Genomic DNA, 19,279 nt, shown 5'->3' with positions numbered 1-19,279 from the left:
TCCAGGGAAACGTTAGAACTTAGATCGCTAGGGGAATTTATCATCATCGGTCCCAGTTGCTCCTCCACATAAATCCCTTGCTACAAATTAGAGAATGGTTGGAGATGGATATCGGGTCCAATTGCCCAGTAAAACCACACTCTACACACGATCCCGCACTACATGACGAATTCCTCATAAGAATTAATAACAATCATCGTCGCATTGGTTTTTGCTTGGGAACCACTGTTCTGCTTATTTATTCGCCATAATACCGGTAGCCTACCCTTAGGCACTCCAAAGTAAAAGCTCCTCTAGCTCGACATAAAAAGTTTCTTTATTCGGCGATTACCTCCTTCTTCGCATGCTTTCCTAGGCCTACTTCCTTCCCAATTTCATAGACGCTCACGGCGTGTAACTTTATTTGCGTCTAGCGTACACTTTCTTTATCTCCCTACCTTTATGCTCTCCGGATACCCGCTCTTCGGCTACGACGAATTAGTTCTCTCTCCTGCGGTGACGGTTCATTGATGATTGCGTGTGTGTGGATGTGTGGGTGTGTAGTAACTAGGACGGTCTCATTGATGACGATCGAGACGGGTTTCTGTTGTGCCATTCAGGTCACATGCGCATGGACGACACAAACAGAAATACATGCATGTTCTCCTAGTACTTACGCGCTACCATGGGTTTACGGCGACTCGACGAGTGTGGGTGTATCGGCGGCGGTATCGAAGCGGTGGTCTTGCTTCGATCCAGGACCGATGGAATCTCCAATGCGATCGGTTTTCGATGATACCTCCCCACGGGAAACGCGGGCTTACGCGGGAACGCGGCACGTGCGTTCGATTGCCCTCGAACAAGATGGCTGTTACTCGATGGAACGAGATTGCGATGGTCTGCCTGTCTAGGGTGCGGGAAAAACTGAATGCAACCCTCTTCCGGCCACGTGTGCCCCGGGAACTCTCCGAAATCGCAATGTGGGGTCAAGAGCGGTTTATAACAATGGGTGCTGTGTCGGCGTTGACCCTTGCTGCCACGGATCCCTGTAGAAATAGGCCCAACACATCTTTTACACCAAGGACACACTCACTTTGGAAAACATTCTTACCCCGTTTCCTAGCAAATCACACAAATTACACTTAGGCCGCCGGCTAACTCGTATTTGACTAACGATAAGCACTAAAGGGAAGGACACTTAGATTAGTTATATCTACTTATTTAGAATCTTCATGTACTAGTACCTATTAAAACACAACACGACACGAGACAAGTTTCCAACCACTCTTGCCTCTTCCACAATTCGATTCGAAGTGGACGAGACTAGGAATTGTCCTCAGAAAAACCGCCAGTTCGTGATAATAAGTTCTGGGTTCGCGAAATTGGACGAAGTTCAATTTCGCGAGCGGTACAATCTCAGAATTGCGCATCCGAAAGTTTAGAAGGCATGCTGACCTCTCTTTCCAGCGGCTGTTTTAAAGCGTACAGTCAAATCTCTCCCAAGTTCGGTTGGAGTGGGCTAAGCCGAAAAGGAAAGGTCAACGGTTCCTGAATGGAAACCTGGCCAGGTCGATGCCCGCTAATAGCATCGCAAATTTGCATTCGATCGTGATCGAGCGATTTTATTTTTTCGGCGCTTGTAACTGAGTTGGGGACTCATTTAAGTTGGCGTATGCCAGTTGCAACATTAGGAAGCACGTGATTCCTGTGCGGTGTATACATTTGGGGTTTAAATGGGAAAAACGAATAAACATGCAGATACGTAAAATAACGAAAACCAATGAATATTTACAGTGAACGAAAACATTAAAAAAGCGTACTTGTTACAAAGTGTTCCCGGGAACTTAGTTCCCTCAAGAAAGTGGACAAATCTCGATTAGCACCGAAACCCATCTCGCGACATATCAAACTCCATGATTTTGAAATACAAGCTCAATAGATGAGTTTTGAGAGGTTTTGGACACAGTGGCCACGTTCGGAAGTGTTCCCGGAGCCTGGTTACCTCAAGGAAGCGGACAAATTTCGATTAGCACCGAAACCCATCTTGCGACATATCAAACTCCATGATTTTGAAAGACACGCACAACACATGAGTTTTTGAGTCGTCCGTGAGCGTTCCCGGAGCCTGGTTCCCTCAGGAAAGCGGACAAATTTCGATTAGCACCGAAACCCATCTTGCGACATATCAAACTCCATGATTTTGAAAGACAAGCTCAATAGATGAGTTTTTGAGAGGTTTTGGACACATTGGCCACATCCGGAAGTGTTCCCGGGAACCTGGTTCCCTCAGGGAAGCTAACAAATTTCGATAAGAACCGAAACCCATCTTGCGACATATCAAACTCCATGATTTTGAAAGACAACTTGAATACATTAATTTTTTTTTTGTTGAGATTTTGGACACATTGGCCACGACCGGAAGTGTTCTTGGGAACCTGGTTCTCTCGAAGAAGTAAACAAATCTAGATTGGTACCGAAACTCATCTTGTGACGTAACAAACTCCATGATTTTGAAAGTCAAGCAAAATAATGAAGTTTGATATGTCGTAATATAGGTTTTGGAGCCAATCGAAATTTGACCGCTTCGCTGAGAGAACCAGGCTGCCGGTAACACTCCCGGACGTGGCCAGTGTGTTCAAAATCTCTCAATAATTCATGTATTGTGCTTGTCTTTCAAAATCATGGAGTTGGACATGCCCCAAAATGGGTTTCAGTGCCAATCGAAATTTGTCCGGTCCCCTGAGGGAATCAGGCTCCCGGGAACACTTCCGGATGTGGCCAATGTGTCCAAAACCTCTCAAAAACTCATCTATTGAGCTTGTATTTCAAAATCATGGAGTTTGATATGTCGCAAAATGGGTTTCGGTGCTAAAAAAAATTTGTCCGCTTTCCTGAGGGAACCAGGCTCCTGGGAACACTTTCGGACGTGATCAACGTGTCCAAAATCTCTCAAAAAATCATGTATTGTGCTTGTTTTTCAAAATCATGGAGTTTGATGTATCGCAAGATGGGTTTTGGTGCTAGGCAAGATTTGTCCACTTTCTTGGGGGACTCAAATTCCCGGGAACACTTCCGAATGTGGCCAATGTGTCCAAAACCTCTCAAGAACTCATCTATTGAAATTGTCTTCCAAAATCATGGAGTTTGATATGTCGCAAGATGGGTTTCGGCGCTAATCGAAATTTGTCCACTTCCCTGAGGGAACCAGGCTCTCGGGAACACTTACGGACGAGGCCAATGTGTCCAAAACCTCTCAAAAAATCATGTGTTGTGCGTGTCTTTCAAAATCAAGGAGTTTGATATGTCGCAAGATGGGTTTCGGTGCTAATCGAAATTTGTCCACTTCCCTGAGGGAACCAGGCTCCCAGGAACACTTCCGAACGTGGCCACTGTGGCCAAAACCTCTCAAAAACTCATCTATTGAGCTTGTATTTCAAAATCATGGAGTTTGATATGTCGCAAGATAGGTTTCGGTGCTAATCGAGATTTGTCCACTTTCTTGAGGGAACTAAGATCCCGGGAACACTTACGGACGAAGCCAATGTGTCCAAAACCTCTCAAAAAATTATGTGTTGTGCGTTTCTTTCAAAATCATGGAGTTTGATATGTCGCAAGATGGGTTTCGGTGCTGATCGAAATTTGTCCACTTCCCTGAGTGAACCAGGCTCCCGGGAACACTTCCGAACGTGGCCAATGTGTCCAAAACCTCTCAAAAACTCATCTATTAGGATTCTCTTCCAAAACCATGAAGTTTGATATGTCGCAAGATGGGTTTCGGTGCTAATCGAAATTTGTCCACTTTCTTGAGGGAACCAGGATCCCAGGAACACTTCCGGATGTGGCCAATGTGTCCAAAACCTCCCAAAAACTCATCTATTAGGATTCTCTTCCAAAACCATGAAGTTTGATATGTCGCAAGACTGGATTGTAATCACTTGAAAAGTGTCCACCACCCAAGGGATACCCCAGGGAACCAGGTTCCCGGAACATCCGGAATCATGTCCTGGTGATTCAAATGTATCAAAACTAACTTCTGATGCTGGTCAATGATGATTGACCACGTTTGCATCAGCATTCTGGTCACTTTCGTTCATTTATCAATGGTTTTAAAAAAAATGGCCCGTTTTTGACTGCATCTGACCCAGGACCCCCCCTTAATAAATCCGGCCGGATTGGCACCATGGTCAAATCAAGTCATGTACCAAAAAATAGACATGATGACGCTTCTTCCCTGAAAATTTCATGGCAATCGGACGAAAAATGAGCCTACACGGGTTATTTCAATTTTGATTTCTAGGTCAGACCGAAACGGGTTAATGACTATGCATTATTGCCACCATTCTTGAAAACATTTTTTTTTTTCGATTTTGAATTTTTTTTCCAAGCGGGACCCTTGGGAAAAAACTATGATTTTTCAATGCAAATGTCCGATCGGGCCAATTTTCAATAGCAAACAATGGGATCGAATTCCCCCCCCCCCTTGTTGCGAGTAAATCGGATAATGCTAAGTTCAAAAAGTGTGTCTACAAAATTTGTACACATACACACACACATACACACACGGTGGTCGGTATGCCCTGTGGGCATATATGAGCAACCCGAAGAAAAAAAAACCCGAAGTTTGCTTCAAGTTCCTGGAACCAGGGCACAAGCAATGGGACTGCAAAGGCCCTGACAGAAGCAAGCTCTGTCGACGCTGCGGATTGGAGGGACATAAGGCACAATGCTGCACGAACCCTCCCAACTGTTTGATATGTTCCAGCAAAGCTGCGAACAGCAAGCACCCCATTTTTTTTTCTTGAGAAGGATAAACGGAAATCTGCAACCAGACATCTGAGGAAGTACTCAGGTAGTGTGGGGATGGGTATGTCATGTAACTCTTACCCGACCCACTAAAACCAAAACCCTTTCGCCAGTCCTTACCCCCGGCCCGCAATACACACAACATCGACTTCAAGGGTGGCTACCTCACCACCCGTCGATCGCAAGCTATGATAGTAACCTAGCGGTCCATATCATAATCTCACGTTGGAGACGAGCACCCCGACAACAACCACCGCGCGTGAACCGCAATGACCTCTATATCTACATACTGAGGTCCCCGCAGCCCACCCGTGACATGTTGGTTGTCGGGGTGAGCAAAGTGTTCACTGCATCACAGGTGCCCTTACTGCACTCGTTGGTTTTGTTCAAGACGCCACCACCGCGGCAGTTTCGACATAATCTGTTGAGATGCTGTGTTCACCGCATTCCATATAGCTTCCTCCCGGCACATCCTCTCGACGAGGTTGTCCGGGGTTGTATCCATACCACTAATAAGCAGCATGGCATTGCGTTCTACATCGAATCGCGGGGATGCGAACATCACATGCTCTGCTGATTCTACCTCACCTACACATTCAGGACACTCCGCAGAATCTGCGAAGCCAAACCTGTGTAAGAATTTCTTAAAGCAGCAATGTTCAGACAACACCTGTTGTTCCCGAAGGGAATCCAAAATTTCTGAAGCAGCACACTTTTTTTGTGGCGATGCTCAAAACTGTAATTATTTATTTTACTCAATACAAATTTACAGCTTAATCTAATCAATGACTTACAAGTAGTGGTTTCCTTCTACCCACTAGGTTCGACTATACTTCCAGGTGTCAACTATAGGTTCACCTACCCTACTTGGATCTCGCGAATTTGGTCGGACAGTTGGATTTACTCAACCGTTACAGCGATTCTACGGCGGTTTTCCAAAAACTTCCTAAGGTCGCACTATCCAATAATCACCGAATCTACAGGTAAGTATTTACAATATCAATATTCATTCTTTCTAATCATTTTCTTCTTTTTTTACAGGTCCTACTCACTTGGTTCTTTCGATACCACTAACCGACGATTTATCCGGATTATTTTGTAGTATTTTTCACTACCAAGCTAACAAATTCAATTTTGGAATAAAACTTTATTATCACCGAACTAAACACTCTCGACTTTACTTTTTGATCGCAAAATCTTTATTTACCTTTTTTGCCCTTGTTTGCGTCTTTTCTCTCTACTACTTCTACATCCTAAACTCACTCTCCCTCTATCTACCACTACTATTGCGCGCAAGCTGTCATGTTGCAGCTATGTTGCGCGTTAGGCCTGTTCACCGCTAGACCTGTTCAATGCGGCGTCGCAACACCTGTGTTAGGTGGAAGTTTACTTGACCATGCTTCCTATCAACCCAGTTGGACACATCTGGAATCAGTCTGTGGGTCCAACGACCTTTGACTGCGGTGTCCCATGCTCTTTGCCATTTAAGCAACGAAGCTGCTCTCTTGACACGTCGCACTTGCACCGAGTCCCTTTCGTTGTAGCACTCCACATCTTCCTCTAAGAGTATGTCGATCGGCATCATTCCAGCTATAACGCACACCGCCTCATATGATATGGTGCGATATGCGCTCGCGACACGTAGACACATCAGCCGGTGTACTCTGATCAATTTCTTTACATTGTACTCGGCTTTTAGTGCTACGGCCCATGCCGGCACGCCATAACGGATGATAGACAATACTACGCCAGCTATCAGCCTACGCACTTGACTATGCACCGCCGATCTGTTGGACATCATTCGTGATAAAGATTTTATCGCCAATGAAGCCCGCTGACATTCATAATCGACGTGGCTCGTAAAATTGAGCTTATCATCGATCATCACGCCCAGATGCTTGAGAGACCTCACGGAGTTAACTGTGCAGGTCCCTACTCTTATCCTAGCTTGCTGCAACCCATAGCAGTTATGCACCACCACGACTTCCGTCTTGTGGTGTGCAAGGGACAACCGTCTCGAGTTGAGCCATTCCTCCACTCTGCCAATCGCGTATGAAGCCTTCAGTCTGACTTCGTCGAGAGTGTCTCCTGTTACCTCTAGCATTACGTCATCCGCGAAGCCTTCAATCTTCACACCGGCCGGGAGACTTAAGCGTAATACTCCGTCGTACATAATATTCCACAGAACCGGTCCGCGCGAGGATCGATCCCTGTGGAACACCCGCGGACACTACGATCGACTGTTGACCAGCATCAGTGTCATATAACAGCACCCTATTCTGAAAATAGCTTTTCAGTATCCGGCACAGGTAATCCGGAACTCTCAATCGGTGCAGGGAGTCAGCAATTGCTGCCCAGCTAGCATTGTTAAACGCGTTTTTACATCAAGTGTAATCAACGCGCAGTACCTAATACCTCTTCTGTTTAAACCTCTCGCTATCTTGGCCGTATCCGTTGCCGCTCGAATTGCTTAGATGGTAGAACGGCCCTTACGGAAGTCATACTGGTTGCTGGATAAGCCACCAGCACACTCTGTATAAGCCGACAATCTATTCAGAATGACCCTCTCTAGCAGCATTCCAGCTGTGTCGAGTAGGCAATTTGGTCTGTATGCCGAAGGTTCCACCGGCTGTTTGCCAGGCTTCGGTAATAGCACCAATTTCTGCCGTTTCCATCGATCTGGGAAGTTTCCTTCGTCCATGCATCTCTGGCACTGTTCTTAATTTTGGTTTGGTGGTTTGACAAATCAAAGGATATTTTAGTTACCAGATAAAGATTGTCGTTCGGTTCCCCTTGTTCTGCTGTCCGAAACATGTGTGGTACTTAACTGTCAAATCGTATGTATTTTTCCTTCATTGACATTTAGATCCCCTATTCTCGACAGCAAAAGATGTTCCGGACAGCGACAATCTTTATCTAGTAATTAAAATATCTTTTGGCAAATCCCATTGTTTTCTTATGGGATTGGCCAAATTGGGACCACTAGTGCGACAACTGGTGCAAAGGACGTCAAAAATTAAGCAAAATCAATTTGTACAATATTATGCTTTTCTTGTTTTAGAGGAGATCAAAGGTTTTATCGTATCATATGAATCTGGGACGGGACTTGCAAAGAGGAAAAAATGTAACTTCATCTGCAACCAGCAAGCGCTGTCACGAATTGTCAGATGCAACCAGCACCTTTTTGTGTGAAAGTATTGGTATCCCTCAAAAAGTATTCCGAATGATTTTGTTTTACGAGTACTTTTTCACTTTGAAAAGTATTCTAGAATAGCCGGACAGCTTAATATTGCACAGTTATGAATACGTGTTTTATTCCCGATAGGAAAATCTCTTTAAAAATAAGATTATAAATCCGTAAATTGCAAACACTTTTATTGCGCTCAGAAGATTCTACCCGGGATTTAGGTGAAACACTCAAGGAAACAGTTGAGAATCGATGATCAACTGTGATGAAAAGAAGAACAAGTGTCAAAACAAAACAAGGAAAAAGCTGGGAAAAAGAAGCCGTCTTTGCAGGTCTCGTCTCAGATATGAATATGCTTTATCGATATGAACATGGTTTGTGGTGATTTGACTGGCCATTTGGCATATAAAGCACTAGTGCGATAACTGGTGCTATACCAACAACTGGTACATTTAGCCTATAAGCCATTTTATAGAAAGCTCAAATGACAGGAGACCAAATACTAATATTTACATTTTACAAGGAACATTTGCGAAAATGAAATGAAATGATGATGATGATGACGAAATGATGATGGTTTACATGCAAATTTACCAAAACAAAGACCGAGCCGTCCACTCAAAATTTCGATCAGCTGTTCGAATCTGCCTCATAAAATGGCTTATTTTAAAATCGATTTACTGAACTACCGTTCTACACATAATTGTCCCATGTTACCTTTGATGAAAAAATTCAAACTCGAGTCAATTTGTCCCACTAATTTCAGGATCGATTAGATCTTAAAATTTAACAAATATTTTTGGGATGTTATGAGCGTAGGCAGCACTTTTCCAGGACATGAAATAAATCACTACTTCAAGACAAAATTTTCAAAACGACTTATCTGCTTTTGTAAACAAAGATTCAAACGACGATTTGACGAATCTGATAGCACTCCCACGCAAACCAACACCACCAAAAGGTAGGTGAGCGTTTCCGCTACCTGTTGATGGCCTTGGTTTGCGTGGGAGAGTGGATTCGTCAAATCGTCGTTTGAATCTTTGTTTACAAAAGCAGATAAGTCGTTTTGAAAATTTTGTCTTGACTTATTCAAACGGTTTTCAGTCTTTATTACCATCAAACAACAGCTTCATTTTTTCAGTGGGACAAATTGACTCGAGTTTGAGATTTTTCATCAAAAGTTACATGGGACAATTATGCGTACACTGAAAACCAAAACTACCCAAAAGTGAGTTGTTTGCACTCAAAACCGTAGTTTGGGCCAATAACCCAAATTTGAGTAAAATGGCTTTTCTGGCACTCAGGGTTAGATGACTTTACCCATTAATGGGTACTATGTTATTGTTGATATTATTCCCACCGTGAAAAATTCAACCATTTTCTTTAAAAAGTGCCACTACCCATTAAAATGGGTAGTGGCACTTTTTCAAGAAAATGGGTGAATTTTTCACTGTGGGAATAATATCAACAATAACATAGTACCCATTAATGGGTAAAGTCATCTAACCGTGTAGGTAGTTTGCCTTTAATCCCACAAAAACAATTTACCCAAAGCTGAGTTTAATTTATCCAAAGCAGACCTTAATCAACCCAAATTAGAGAATATTGAATTTACTCAAATTTGGGTTATTGGGCTGAGCAACCTCGGTGAGGTGTTGGAGATCGCAGCAATCGACGGGCGCGGTTGGCTGCAATAGTTTTTCCTGTCACGAAATTTTATAATTCTCCTGAATTTAAAAAAAAATCAAAAGGCTCGCTTACAGTTCGATTAAGAAGAAAACTAAATAAATTTTATGCGAGTGGTGCGTTAGTGAGAATAAAACTTACTACTTAAAACAGGCCTCCGGTTGGCCAGATACCACCGGGCGGTTGTGTGTTTCAAAAGGAGAGTACGGATGGTGGACCGCTAGTGGGAAAATGCTTTGAGTGCTTGGACGGAGGAATAGTGAAATTCTCGCGAAGATCTTGTAGTGTGATGGAGGATGAATTCGAAAAATTTCTGCTCGCTTCATTTTTACTTACTTTATTTAATTTGTCTTCCGAAAATAAAATTCAACTTCAATGAAACCGAATGTCAATAGTGCTGTATTTATGAAGAATTGTAAAATCGTGGACAATGCCACGTCGCACACCACTGGTGCACCGCAAAGAAGTAGTTCTCCGCATCTAAAGCGCCCAAAGTTTGAACATCAGCGAATCCTGGCATCGGCACTTGGCAAATAGGATTGTGTGTTTTTCCTGAAATGGCGCAACAGTAATGGTGTTCAAGAATGAAGTATCTGATTCCCGGATTTGGTGAGATTGTTTCAAAATATTTTTTTATAGATTATATAAGGAATATTTATATTCCACATCATATTTTCGCTTATTTATAACATTTTCATATTCGTTAAATTTCATTTATAACCATTACTCGTTATCTTTACTCATCAAATAAATTTTCTACATGGCGACATTGCTAGGTCGACACGATACCAATTATACTTATTATGTTGACTGTATGTATAAATTTCATCTGTTAAAAATATTTATCGTTTTCATAACATTCCTCATATTCAAAATATTTGATAAATTCATTATAGGCGTATACATGTTTATCTAATTACACTATATTCTCTGCACACAATCAACCATTTCAACTTAGAATTTATTTGTTGATCAAAATCATTATCATACCAGGGGGGAAGGGGAATTTAATTTCTTTTTGCTCTTTTTTCGTTTCAGAGAGCGAGCAAAGGCGCTTAAACCTAGGCTATTAGCCAGGGCAAGGCTAATACCTTCGCCCCATCCGAGGAAAATCATCGGCGAGGATAATGGAGTGACATAAATTTCTTAGCAAAGTCACTCCCAACGTATTTCCACAAATTTTCTATCATTTGCTTATAATGATACTCCTAAACCACATACCCTACCCACCATCCAATTCCTTGACATCTATGAGGGCGTCGGTGAGTCGCTGGCCTCTCGTTAAGTAGATGTCATATCATCATTTCCTTCCCTTTCCTAGTAACGGAGAAGATGGGCGTGGCCGGCAATGATAGCTTTCATGTTTTATCATTTTGGACCCCCAATTGGATTTCCATTGAATCCCAAATGGAAATCCATAAGCAATTGGGGTAAGAAAGGTAAAGAATATACATGACAACTATCAGTATGCAACCTACGAAATACTCCGTTACAACGCAACGCAACGCAACGCAACGCAACGCAACCTCGGTGAGGTGTTTGCATCTTGCTCTAGTTTTGATAGCAATCATGGGAAAGAAAGGGAAAACTACCCAAATATGGAAAAAAAATTTCTGCGATATTCTCATCAGTGCGTATATTGAACTCAAAGTTTGGGTTGATTTATCTGTCCGTGTAGAACGGCAGTGAACAGAGGGCTAACGTTTTGTCATCATCGCAAAATCATCCAAAACATCATTTCGATCATTATCATTGACATACATCATTGTCTTGTCAATCCAAGTCAAAACAACCACTGTTTTGGAATATTGTTTGAGTTTATTTGCTTTTTCTGGTTTGTGCATAGAAAGTTAAATTTATAAATTAAATAAAAAAACAACCTTATTCAGCATGTACACACTTTTAAGTGGATTTTATAAATATCTCACACAAAAAGACGAATATTGCATATTAATCTTGGGGTTGGATAATGCTGGAAAGACGGTAAGGCGGTTCTCATATGCGTGGCACTAAAAGATTCTCAGTGAACATCCAATACGTTTTTATTGCAGACCTACCTGGAGGCAGCGAAAACCAAGTTCACCAAAAATTATCGCGGTATGAATCCAAGTAAGATTACTACCACAGTAGGACTAAATATTGGGCAGATCGATATTCAGGGAATTCGGATGAGCTTCTGGGATTTAGGAGGTCAACAGGAACTGCAATCATTGTGGGACAAATATTACTCCGAATCACATGCCGTTATTTACGTAGTGGATTCCAATGATCGCGATCGCATGCACGAATCGAAAGAAGTGTTCGACCGAATGATAGGAAACGAGTACCTTTCCAGCGTTCCTTTACTCGTGTTGGCCAATAAGCAGGATCTGCCAGACTGTATGGGCGTCCGAGAAATTAAGCCGGTTTTTCAGGAGGCGGGCCATTTGATTGGTCGAAGGGATTGTCTGGTGATGCCAGTTTCAGCCCTAACCGGGTGAGTAAAAATTAAAACCGAGCAGAAGCCACGTATTACAGTACATTTTTGCTTTTGGTCACATTTATTTCTATTTTTTTTTTTGTTATTGGACCATTTGAGCAGCACCCCTATTTTAGGGTACAAAAAATAAAGTCATTTGATTGGAATGCGATCGAGTAATAATAATTGGGGACGAGAATATGGGTTCTATTCAAATGGCCTTTGTACTTATGTATATGCGTATACGAAATGAAATAATCAAACGGACAAAACAATGTGGTTTATGCAATAGTTATGGAAATTTCTCATGTTCTCTATTAATCATTTGTTTTCATCTTTTTAGTGAAGGAGTTGACGAGGGCATCAAATGGCTAGTGGAATCAATAAAGCGCAATTCCTTTGCCCGTCCTCCAAAAACAGAGGACACATGATAAGTAAATCAATGGAAAACCGGTGTGCAATTCTGTTTAATCATTTTACCTTCACGTAATTTATTTTTTCTCAAGTATAACGTCATGAAAGACAAAGGTGGTGTTCAATACTTACCACTATTAAAAGAAAACTCCTTCGTCCTCATCCAAATAGCCCTTACCCATGGCAGCGTATCCGGCTTCGTCAGTACTACCCCACTTGGCAGCTTCACCACCACGAACCTTCACATTATAGCAAACGTTCTCGCTTTTCAACAAGCTTTGCCGCAAGGTGTACAATTTCTGCGAAAAATCACGATTCTTCGCATTGCTAACCGAGATGAATCCCTTGTACAATTCCTGCATGAACCGGCGATGATCGAAGCAGCTATCCACATCACCGGAACCGAGAGAATTAATGCATTTTCGCATAACTTCTCCGGTAAGATCTCCTATTCCGAGCACAAACTCCATTGGTGGTAACAGACAGACGATTTCGACTTCCTCTGATTTACTTTCCGGTGGCGTATCTGAAGCAGCATCCGATGTCGTATCTGAGGCAGCATCCAGTGTCGTCTCTTCGGACGAAACCGTCGATTGTTCGCGGTCGATCAGATCGAGCTTATACTTTAGCTGATCCTGGATCGCGCTCCAGTGAGAAATGTCGCTGGAGCTGACGTACTCACAGAAAGTGTAAGCCTCAACGAACTCCTGCAATCCGCCAGTATAGGCACGCAGATATTGATAAGGGTCTTGACCGTTCAGCTCCTTGGCAATTGTAGCAAACTGGTTTTGGCAAAGATTCTGTAAGCGATTTTTTGCTTCCTTGCATACTTTCGATTGATTGTTTTTCCTAGAAAAGATACAATTAAAAAAATTGAGAATTAAGGTAATTAGGTTGATTGTATGTATGTGTATTATAGCGGGTCATTTTTACTTCAAATCAATGGTTTTTGGAAACCATTCTGGGTCCCAAACAACTGTGCAGAATTTGGGCCCGATTGCACAGTTTTGCTATTTGCCGATTTCATGCACATTTTTAATAGCATCGTTTCTGTTGATTTTTTCGCTGCAGTTTGTTAGGAGAAGACGTTAGATATGAAAAGGGCCTTTTTTGAGAAAATCTGTAAAATGAATTATCCACCTAAAAGTGAGATAAAAATTTTGGCTAACCATCGAAACCAGATATTTGTCTTCAGGAAAGTTGTAGCGGATGGTATTTGAAGCCACTTTGCTATAAAGACACCCCATACCCATGACTTATATAGTACGAGATATGTGACATTTTCTGTGGAAGGTCCCTGAAATCAGTTTTTTGAGCATAACATTTTTTTCTATATTTCAGGCATTTTTACCACCTTCTACAAACTTGTTTGGCCAACAAAAATACACGGGTAAACGAAAATCTGCTAACAGACACCTGAGGAGGTTAACTCAGGTAGTGTGGGGATGGGATCAACCGACCCGCTAAAATCAAAACCCTTCCGCCAGTCCTCATCTCCCGGCCCGCGATTAAGCTATACATTACGGGAGGACTATTGAGAACGCTCACACCTACGCTAACGCACTCGACGTTATAACGCAACATCGACTTCAAGGGTGGTAACCTCACCACCATTGCAAGCTATGATAGTAACCTATCGGTCTGTATCATAAACTCGCGTAGGAGACGAGCACCCGTACAACAAACGCCACGCGTGAACCGCAATGACCTCTATATCTACATACGGAGGTCTCCACAGCCCACCCGCAAAGTTTTTGTTGTTGGGGTGAGCATGGTGTTCACTGCATCACAGTAGTCTCTACTGCAGCTGCTGGTTTTGTTCAAGACGCCACCAGCGCTGTGGTCTCGCCATAATCTGTTGAGATGCTGTGCTCACCGCATTCTATATAACCACTTCTCGACACATCCTCTCAACGAGGTTGTCCGGGGTTATATCCATGCCGCTGACAAGCAGCATGGCATGGCGTTCAACATCGAATCGTGGGCATGCAACATATCATGCTCTGCCGATTCTACCTCACCTAGACATTCCGGGAACTCCTCAGAATCTGCGAACCCAATCATATGCAGGAAATTTTTAAAGCAGCTATGTTCAGACAAGACCTGTGATAGGTGGAAGTTGACCTGACCAAAATTCCTCCTAATCCAATTCAATACCTCCGGAATCAGACTGTGGGTCTAACGACCTTTGACTGCAGTGTCCCATGCTTTTTGCCATTTGAGCAACGAAGCTGCTCTCTTGACACGTCGCAGTTGCACCGAGTCCCTGTCGTTGAAGCACTGCACATCTTCTTCCAGCAGTATGTCTATCGGCATCATCCCAGCGATGACGCACACCGCTTCATAAGATATGGTGCGGTATGCGCTTGCAATCCGCAGATACATCAGCCGGTGTACCCTGATTAATTTCTTAACATTGCACCCGGCCGCTAGTGCTTTGGACCATGTTGGTACGCCGTATCGGATAATATACAATGCTACACCCGCTATAAGCCTACGCACCTGACTTTGCACCGCTTACCCGTTGGACATAATTCGCGATAAAGATTTTATTGCCAATCTTGTCCAACGTTTCGGTCCGTTTGGGACCTTCCTCAGGGACTCAATTCTTACAGGTTTATCCTCAACTGTGGTTCTGCTGAACCATTGATTGTCACGAAGTCAGGATTTTCCCACATAAACGAGAACGGTTCGAGCACCGCGTTTATGGTAAAACCCTTTCCGTTTATCGTTCGTTGGAATTCTGTGCCTGGCACAAGATCGATCACGATTGCTATCATCCTATTCAAACCACGCGGTACTTAGCCGTTTCCGTTACCGATCGAATTGCTGCGATAGTAGAACGGCCTTTACAGAACCCATACTGGTTGCTTGATAAGCCACCAGCACACTCCGTATAGTCCGGCAATCTATTCAGGATCACCCTCTCTAACAACTTACCAGTTGTGTCGAGTAGGCAAATTGGTCTGTATGCCGAAGGCTCTCCCGGGGATTTCCCAGGCTTAGGCAATAGCATTAACTTCTGCCTTTTTGAAGTCACCTGCTACAACTAGAGGTTTAAGACCAGTTAGTCTCGCTACAAGATTATCTAACACCCTAGTATACTGCTCTATGCTCCATCTTGGAGGACAGTAGCAGCTACAAAAGTAAATTCCGTTTACCTTTGCTATAACAAAACCCTCATCACCAGGAGATGACACTATCTCCTGGATGGGGTACCTCCCGCAAGTTCAGATGGTCACTATTCTGGACTTTTCCGCAACCCAACTGCTATGTTTAGCAGGGATGCGGTACGGGTCGGATAGCAAGGCAACATCAGTCTTATTCTCGTGTACCGACTGTTGTAACAGCGATTGCGCTGCCTCGCAATGGTTGAGATTTAGCTGAGCTACTTGTATGAGCCGAGCCCGTCTGGAGGCCGGACAGGCCTACCCACCGAATGGGTGTTTGTTGTCTGTGCCAGGACCACTCATCAAACACCTCGGTGCGGCCTGGCAAGTGTGAGCCTTGTGACCTTCAGCTCCACACCTCCGGCAAAGCCGACTCCGATCAGGACCTTTGCAGTCATATGACTTATGTTCTTTTTAGAAGCACTTGAAGCAGGCCTGAAGTTGTTGGTTTCCCCTAGGCCAGTGAGCTTTTTATCGCCCCGCAAAGCCTTCAGAACGTCAGCATAGCTCTTACCATCAGCTTTGACGATAATTGCTTCGCCTCTGTCCTTCCTGCCATGACCATTGGAAGGTGTGCTCTTTCCTCTACGGGCACTCTCCTTCTTGGTCAATGGCGCCTTTGCCTCCTCTACCGCTGTTCGCTCCTTCTTCGCCTTTTTGGGATCTTAGTAGCCTTCTTCTCGTACAATACCGGCTTGGCGCTAGCTTCCTTTAGGTCTGTTGCCATACTGACCTTACTTAGCTTTGGATTTGCTCCAGTAACAGCCATGCGTCTTTCTGCCAGCTACTTTTCTTCCGAAAGGACTCGAATCTTTGAATCGGCTTCCTTTCTGGCCTTCACCGCTTGGCTCACTGCCAACTCTTTCTCCTCGGTAAGTTGGGAGATCTTTCGTTCGGCTTCCTTACTTGCCTGCAGCAAGGACTTCCACTCCTGGTTTGCCTCTACAATCATGTTGCAGAGGGTCAGCACGGACTTCTTAAGGTCCTTGCTGTACTTCCCGCCGTTGTCCAGAAAGGACATGATTACGTCCGTTATGTCTATAATCACCTCAATATAAGAAGGTGCTGGTGTAGTGAATTCAACCCTTCTTATACACCACATTGATCAAAATTCTTGGAACGGTGGGTGTAGTTGACCTACACAAACGTAAAATCAGAGACTAAGCCGCAGGCAAGCTGGCGGCCATTACCGCTCGCAAAAAACTGGATAAGAAGGTGCTGATGAAGCGAATTCAAGCCTTCTTATATCCAGTTTTCCGCGAGCGATAATGGCCGCCAGCCTGCCTGCGGGCTTGTCTCTAATTTGACACTTGTGGAGGTCAACTGCATCCACCGTTCCGAGCATTATGACCAATGTTGTAAATAAGAAGGTGCTGATGTAGTGGATTCACGCTTTCTTAACCTTCTTAACTAAGTACCACATTGATCAAAATGCGCGGGACGGAGGAAACTTTATTATTAGATGTTCCTGTAAAAAGTTCGTTTTCATTGTGATAGCCTTTCGGTACAACTTTGTTGTACAAGAAAGGCAAAAAGGGATTTCCAAAGGAACTCGTAAAGGAATTTTCAAACGTTTGAGACGGGCGCTGTTTACTAAAAATGAACACTTGCATGAACTTGATGAATGAAAAAGTATTCATTCTTAGTAAACAGCGCACCGCTCAAACGTCAATGATGAACTCGGTGCATTGGACCATACCCAACATCGTTTTTGGTACTTCAGTTCCACCCACTTTCTGGGTGGTATGCCCTAATCAAGCTGCTCAGTTTGGGTGCTTGGCTCATGTAATCAAGGATGTTTTCGATCATTTAGTAATTTGCGTTCGATCATTTAGTAGTGTGTCAATAAATCATTCAAAAATCATTTGGGGGCAGCAGGGACTATGTCCAAGGGCTTGACGATCCCTCCCCAGGCCATCTGCGAGTTGTGGCGCCTGCCTAGGATGTGGTGGGGTTTGACAGTGGGCCCTGTTAAACCTCTATAAAAAGCTGCATGAATCCGCAAGTAGGCTCCGTCAAAGCGACCGTGTGCCGCTCAAAGCGCACAAGCCCAAGTCCTGGTGTTAGGTGGGACGCTAAACAGCCCTGACACGACGGCCCTCCGACGAGACAGGAGGTTTGCGCAGGCCCAATAAGCCGCCTTTAAAAACAACTATTACGAACGACATAGAAGATAATACGACTCTATACAATCGGCAACGACCTAGGCTGGACAGGACAGAGTGTGGAAAAGCGGGCATCGAGCGGCTACCTTCTACCAAAGCTGTGGCACCACCAACGAGCTGGGAACCGGCTTCATAGTACTGGGAAAGATGCGCCAACGTGTGATTGGGTGGCAGCCAATCAACGCAAGGATGTGCAAGCTGAGGATAAAAGGCCGTTTCTTCAACTATAGCATCATCAACGTGCACTGCCCACACGAAGGGAGATCCGACGACGAGAAAGAAGCGTTCTATGCGCAGCTGGAGTAGACATACGATGGATGCCCACTGCTGGACGTCAAAACCGTCATCGGTGACATGAACGCTCAGGTAGGAAGGGAGGAAATGTATAGACCGGTCATCGGACCGGATAGTCTGCATACCGTATCGAATGACAATGGCCAACGATGCATTAACTTTGCAGCCTCCCGCGGAATGGTAGTCCGAAGCACTTTCTTCCCCCGCAAGAATATCCACAAGGCCACATGGAAATCACCTAATCAAGTAACGGAAAACCAAATCGACCACGTTCTAATCGACGGTAAATTCTTCTCTGACATCACGAACGTACGCACTTACCGCAGCGCGAATTTTGAATCCGACCACTACCTCGTTGCAGTATGTCTGCGCTCAAAACCCTCGACGGTGTACAACACGCGTCGGAGTCGTCCGCCGCGGCTAAACATTGGGCGACTACAAGACTGTAGACTAGCCCAAGATTACGCGCAGCAGCTGGAAGTAGCACTCCCAACGGAAGAGCAGCTAGGCGCAGCATCTCTTGAAGATGGCTGGAGAGATATTCGATACGCTATTGGAAGCACCGCAACCGCTGCATTAGGCACGGTGGCTCCGGATCAGAGGAACGACTGGTATGACGGCGAATGTGAGACAAAAATGGTTGCAGCAACTTAATTGTGACTGAATCCTGTCACATATAAGTTGCAGTAATCTTTGTGGAACATGTGTGCTGCTAGGGTGCTGCAACACCACACGAGGGCCAACGAGGCACGATACAAACGGGCGCGGAACAGACAAAACTCAATTTTCCGGAAGAAAAAGCGCCAGCAGGAAGATCGAGACCGTGAAGAGACGGAGGAACTGTGCCGCGCTAATAACGCACGATAGTTCTATGAGAAGTTGAACCGTTCACGTAAGGGCCACGTGCCACAGCCCGATATGTGTAAGGACATAAACCGGAACCTTCTTACAAACGAGCGTGAGGTGATCCAAAGGTGGCGGCAGCACTACGAAGAGCACCTGAATGGCGATATGGCAGACAACGGTGGCGGTATGGTAATGAACCTAGGAGCACGCGCGCAGGACATGCGACTTCCGGCTCCGAATCTCCAGGAAATCCAGGAGGAGATCGGCCGGCTGAAAA

At 44.2% G+C, this 19,279-nt stretch overlaps 2 protein-coding genes and 1 long non-coding RNA gene across 3 annotated transcripts in view; 1 reads left to right on the top strand and 2 right to left on the bottom strand.

Annotated features, from left to right (window-relative positions):
* Positions 1-224: 224 nt before the first annotated feature.
* LOC134207767 (uncharacterized) lies at positions 225-1,276 on the bottom strand. Its single transcript, XR_009978423.1, has 3 exons — positions 1,224-1,276; positions 1,091-1,161; positions 225-1,025 (listed from the first exon to the last, which is right to left on the bottom strand). It is a non-coding gene; the product is annotated as an uncharacterized LOC134207767 (long non-coding RNA).
* A 10,158-nt stretch (positions 1,277-11,434) lies between these two features.
* LOC134226372 (ADP-ribosylation factor-related protein 1) lies at positions 11,435-12,640 on the top strand. Its single transcript, XM_062707119.1, has 3 exons — positions 11,435-11,638; positions 11,707-12,131; positions 12,457-12,640. The coding sequence occupies exons 1-3, from the start codon at positions 11,546-11,548 to the stop codon at positions 12,542-12,544; spliced, it is 606 nt and encodes a 201-aa protein (XP_062563103.1). The 5' UTR covers positions 11,435-11,545; the 3' UTR covers positions 12,545-12,640.
* Positions 12,575-19,279, bottom strand: part of LOC134226365 (translin-associated protein X) — a 50,640-nt gene continuing 43,935 nt past the window's right edge. Inside the window, exon 2 of the mRNA XM_062707106.1 lies at positions 12,575-13,376. Coding sequence (XP_062563090.1) covers positions 12,665-13,376 — 712 coding nt within the window. The 3' untranslated portion in view covers positions 12,575-12,664. The remainder of the gene's footprint in view (positions 13,377-19,279) is intronic.

The sequence above is a fragment of the Armigeres subalbatus genome, chromosome 1 (assembly GCF_024139115.2).
Source record: "Armigeres subalbatus isolate Guangzhou_Male chromosome 1, GZ_Asu_2, whole genome shotgun sequence".
Lineage (NCBI taxonomy): Eukaryota > Metazoa > Arthropoda > Insecta > Diptera > Culicidae > Armigeres > Armigeres subalbatus.
The sequence above is the reverse complement of the archived record's forward strand: the minus strand, read 5'-3'. Positions and strand labels throughout refer to the sequence as shown.

Excerpts from the sequence above, each read along its gene's own strand:
- LOC134226372 (XM_062707119.1), top strand. The coding sequence starts at position 11,546 with ATGTACACACTTTTAAGTGGATTTTATAAATATCTCACACAAAAAGAC. Across the intron at positions 11,639-11,706 it reads TGGATAATGCTGGAAAGACG|ACCTACCTGGAGGCAGCGAA; the intron begins GTAAGGCGGTTC and ends TTTTTATTGCAG. Across the intron at positions 12,132-12,456 it reads CCAGTTTCAGCCCTAACCGG|TGAAGGAGTTGACGAGGGCA; the intron begins GTGAGTAAAAAT and ends TCATCTTTTTAG.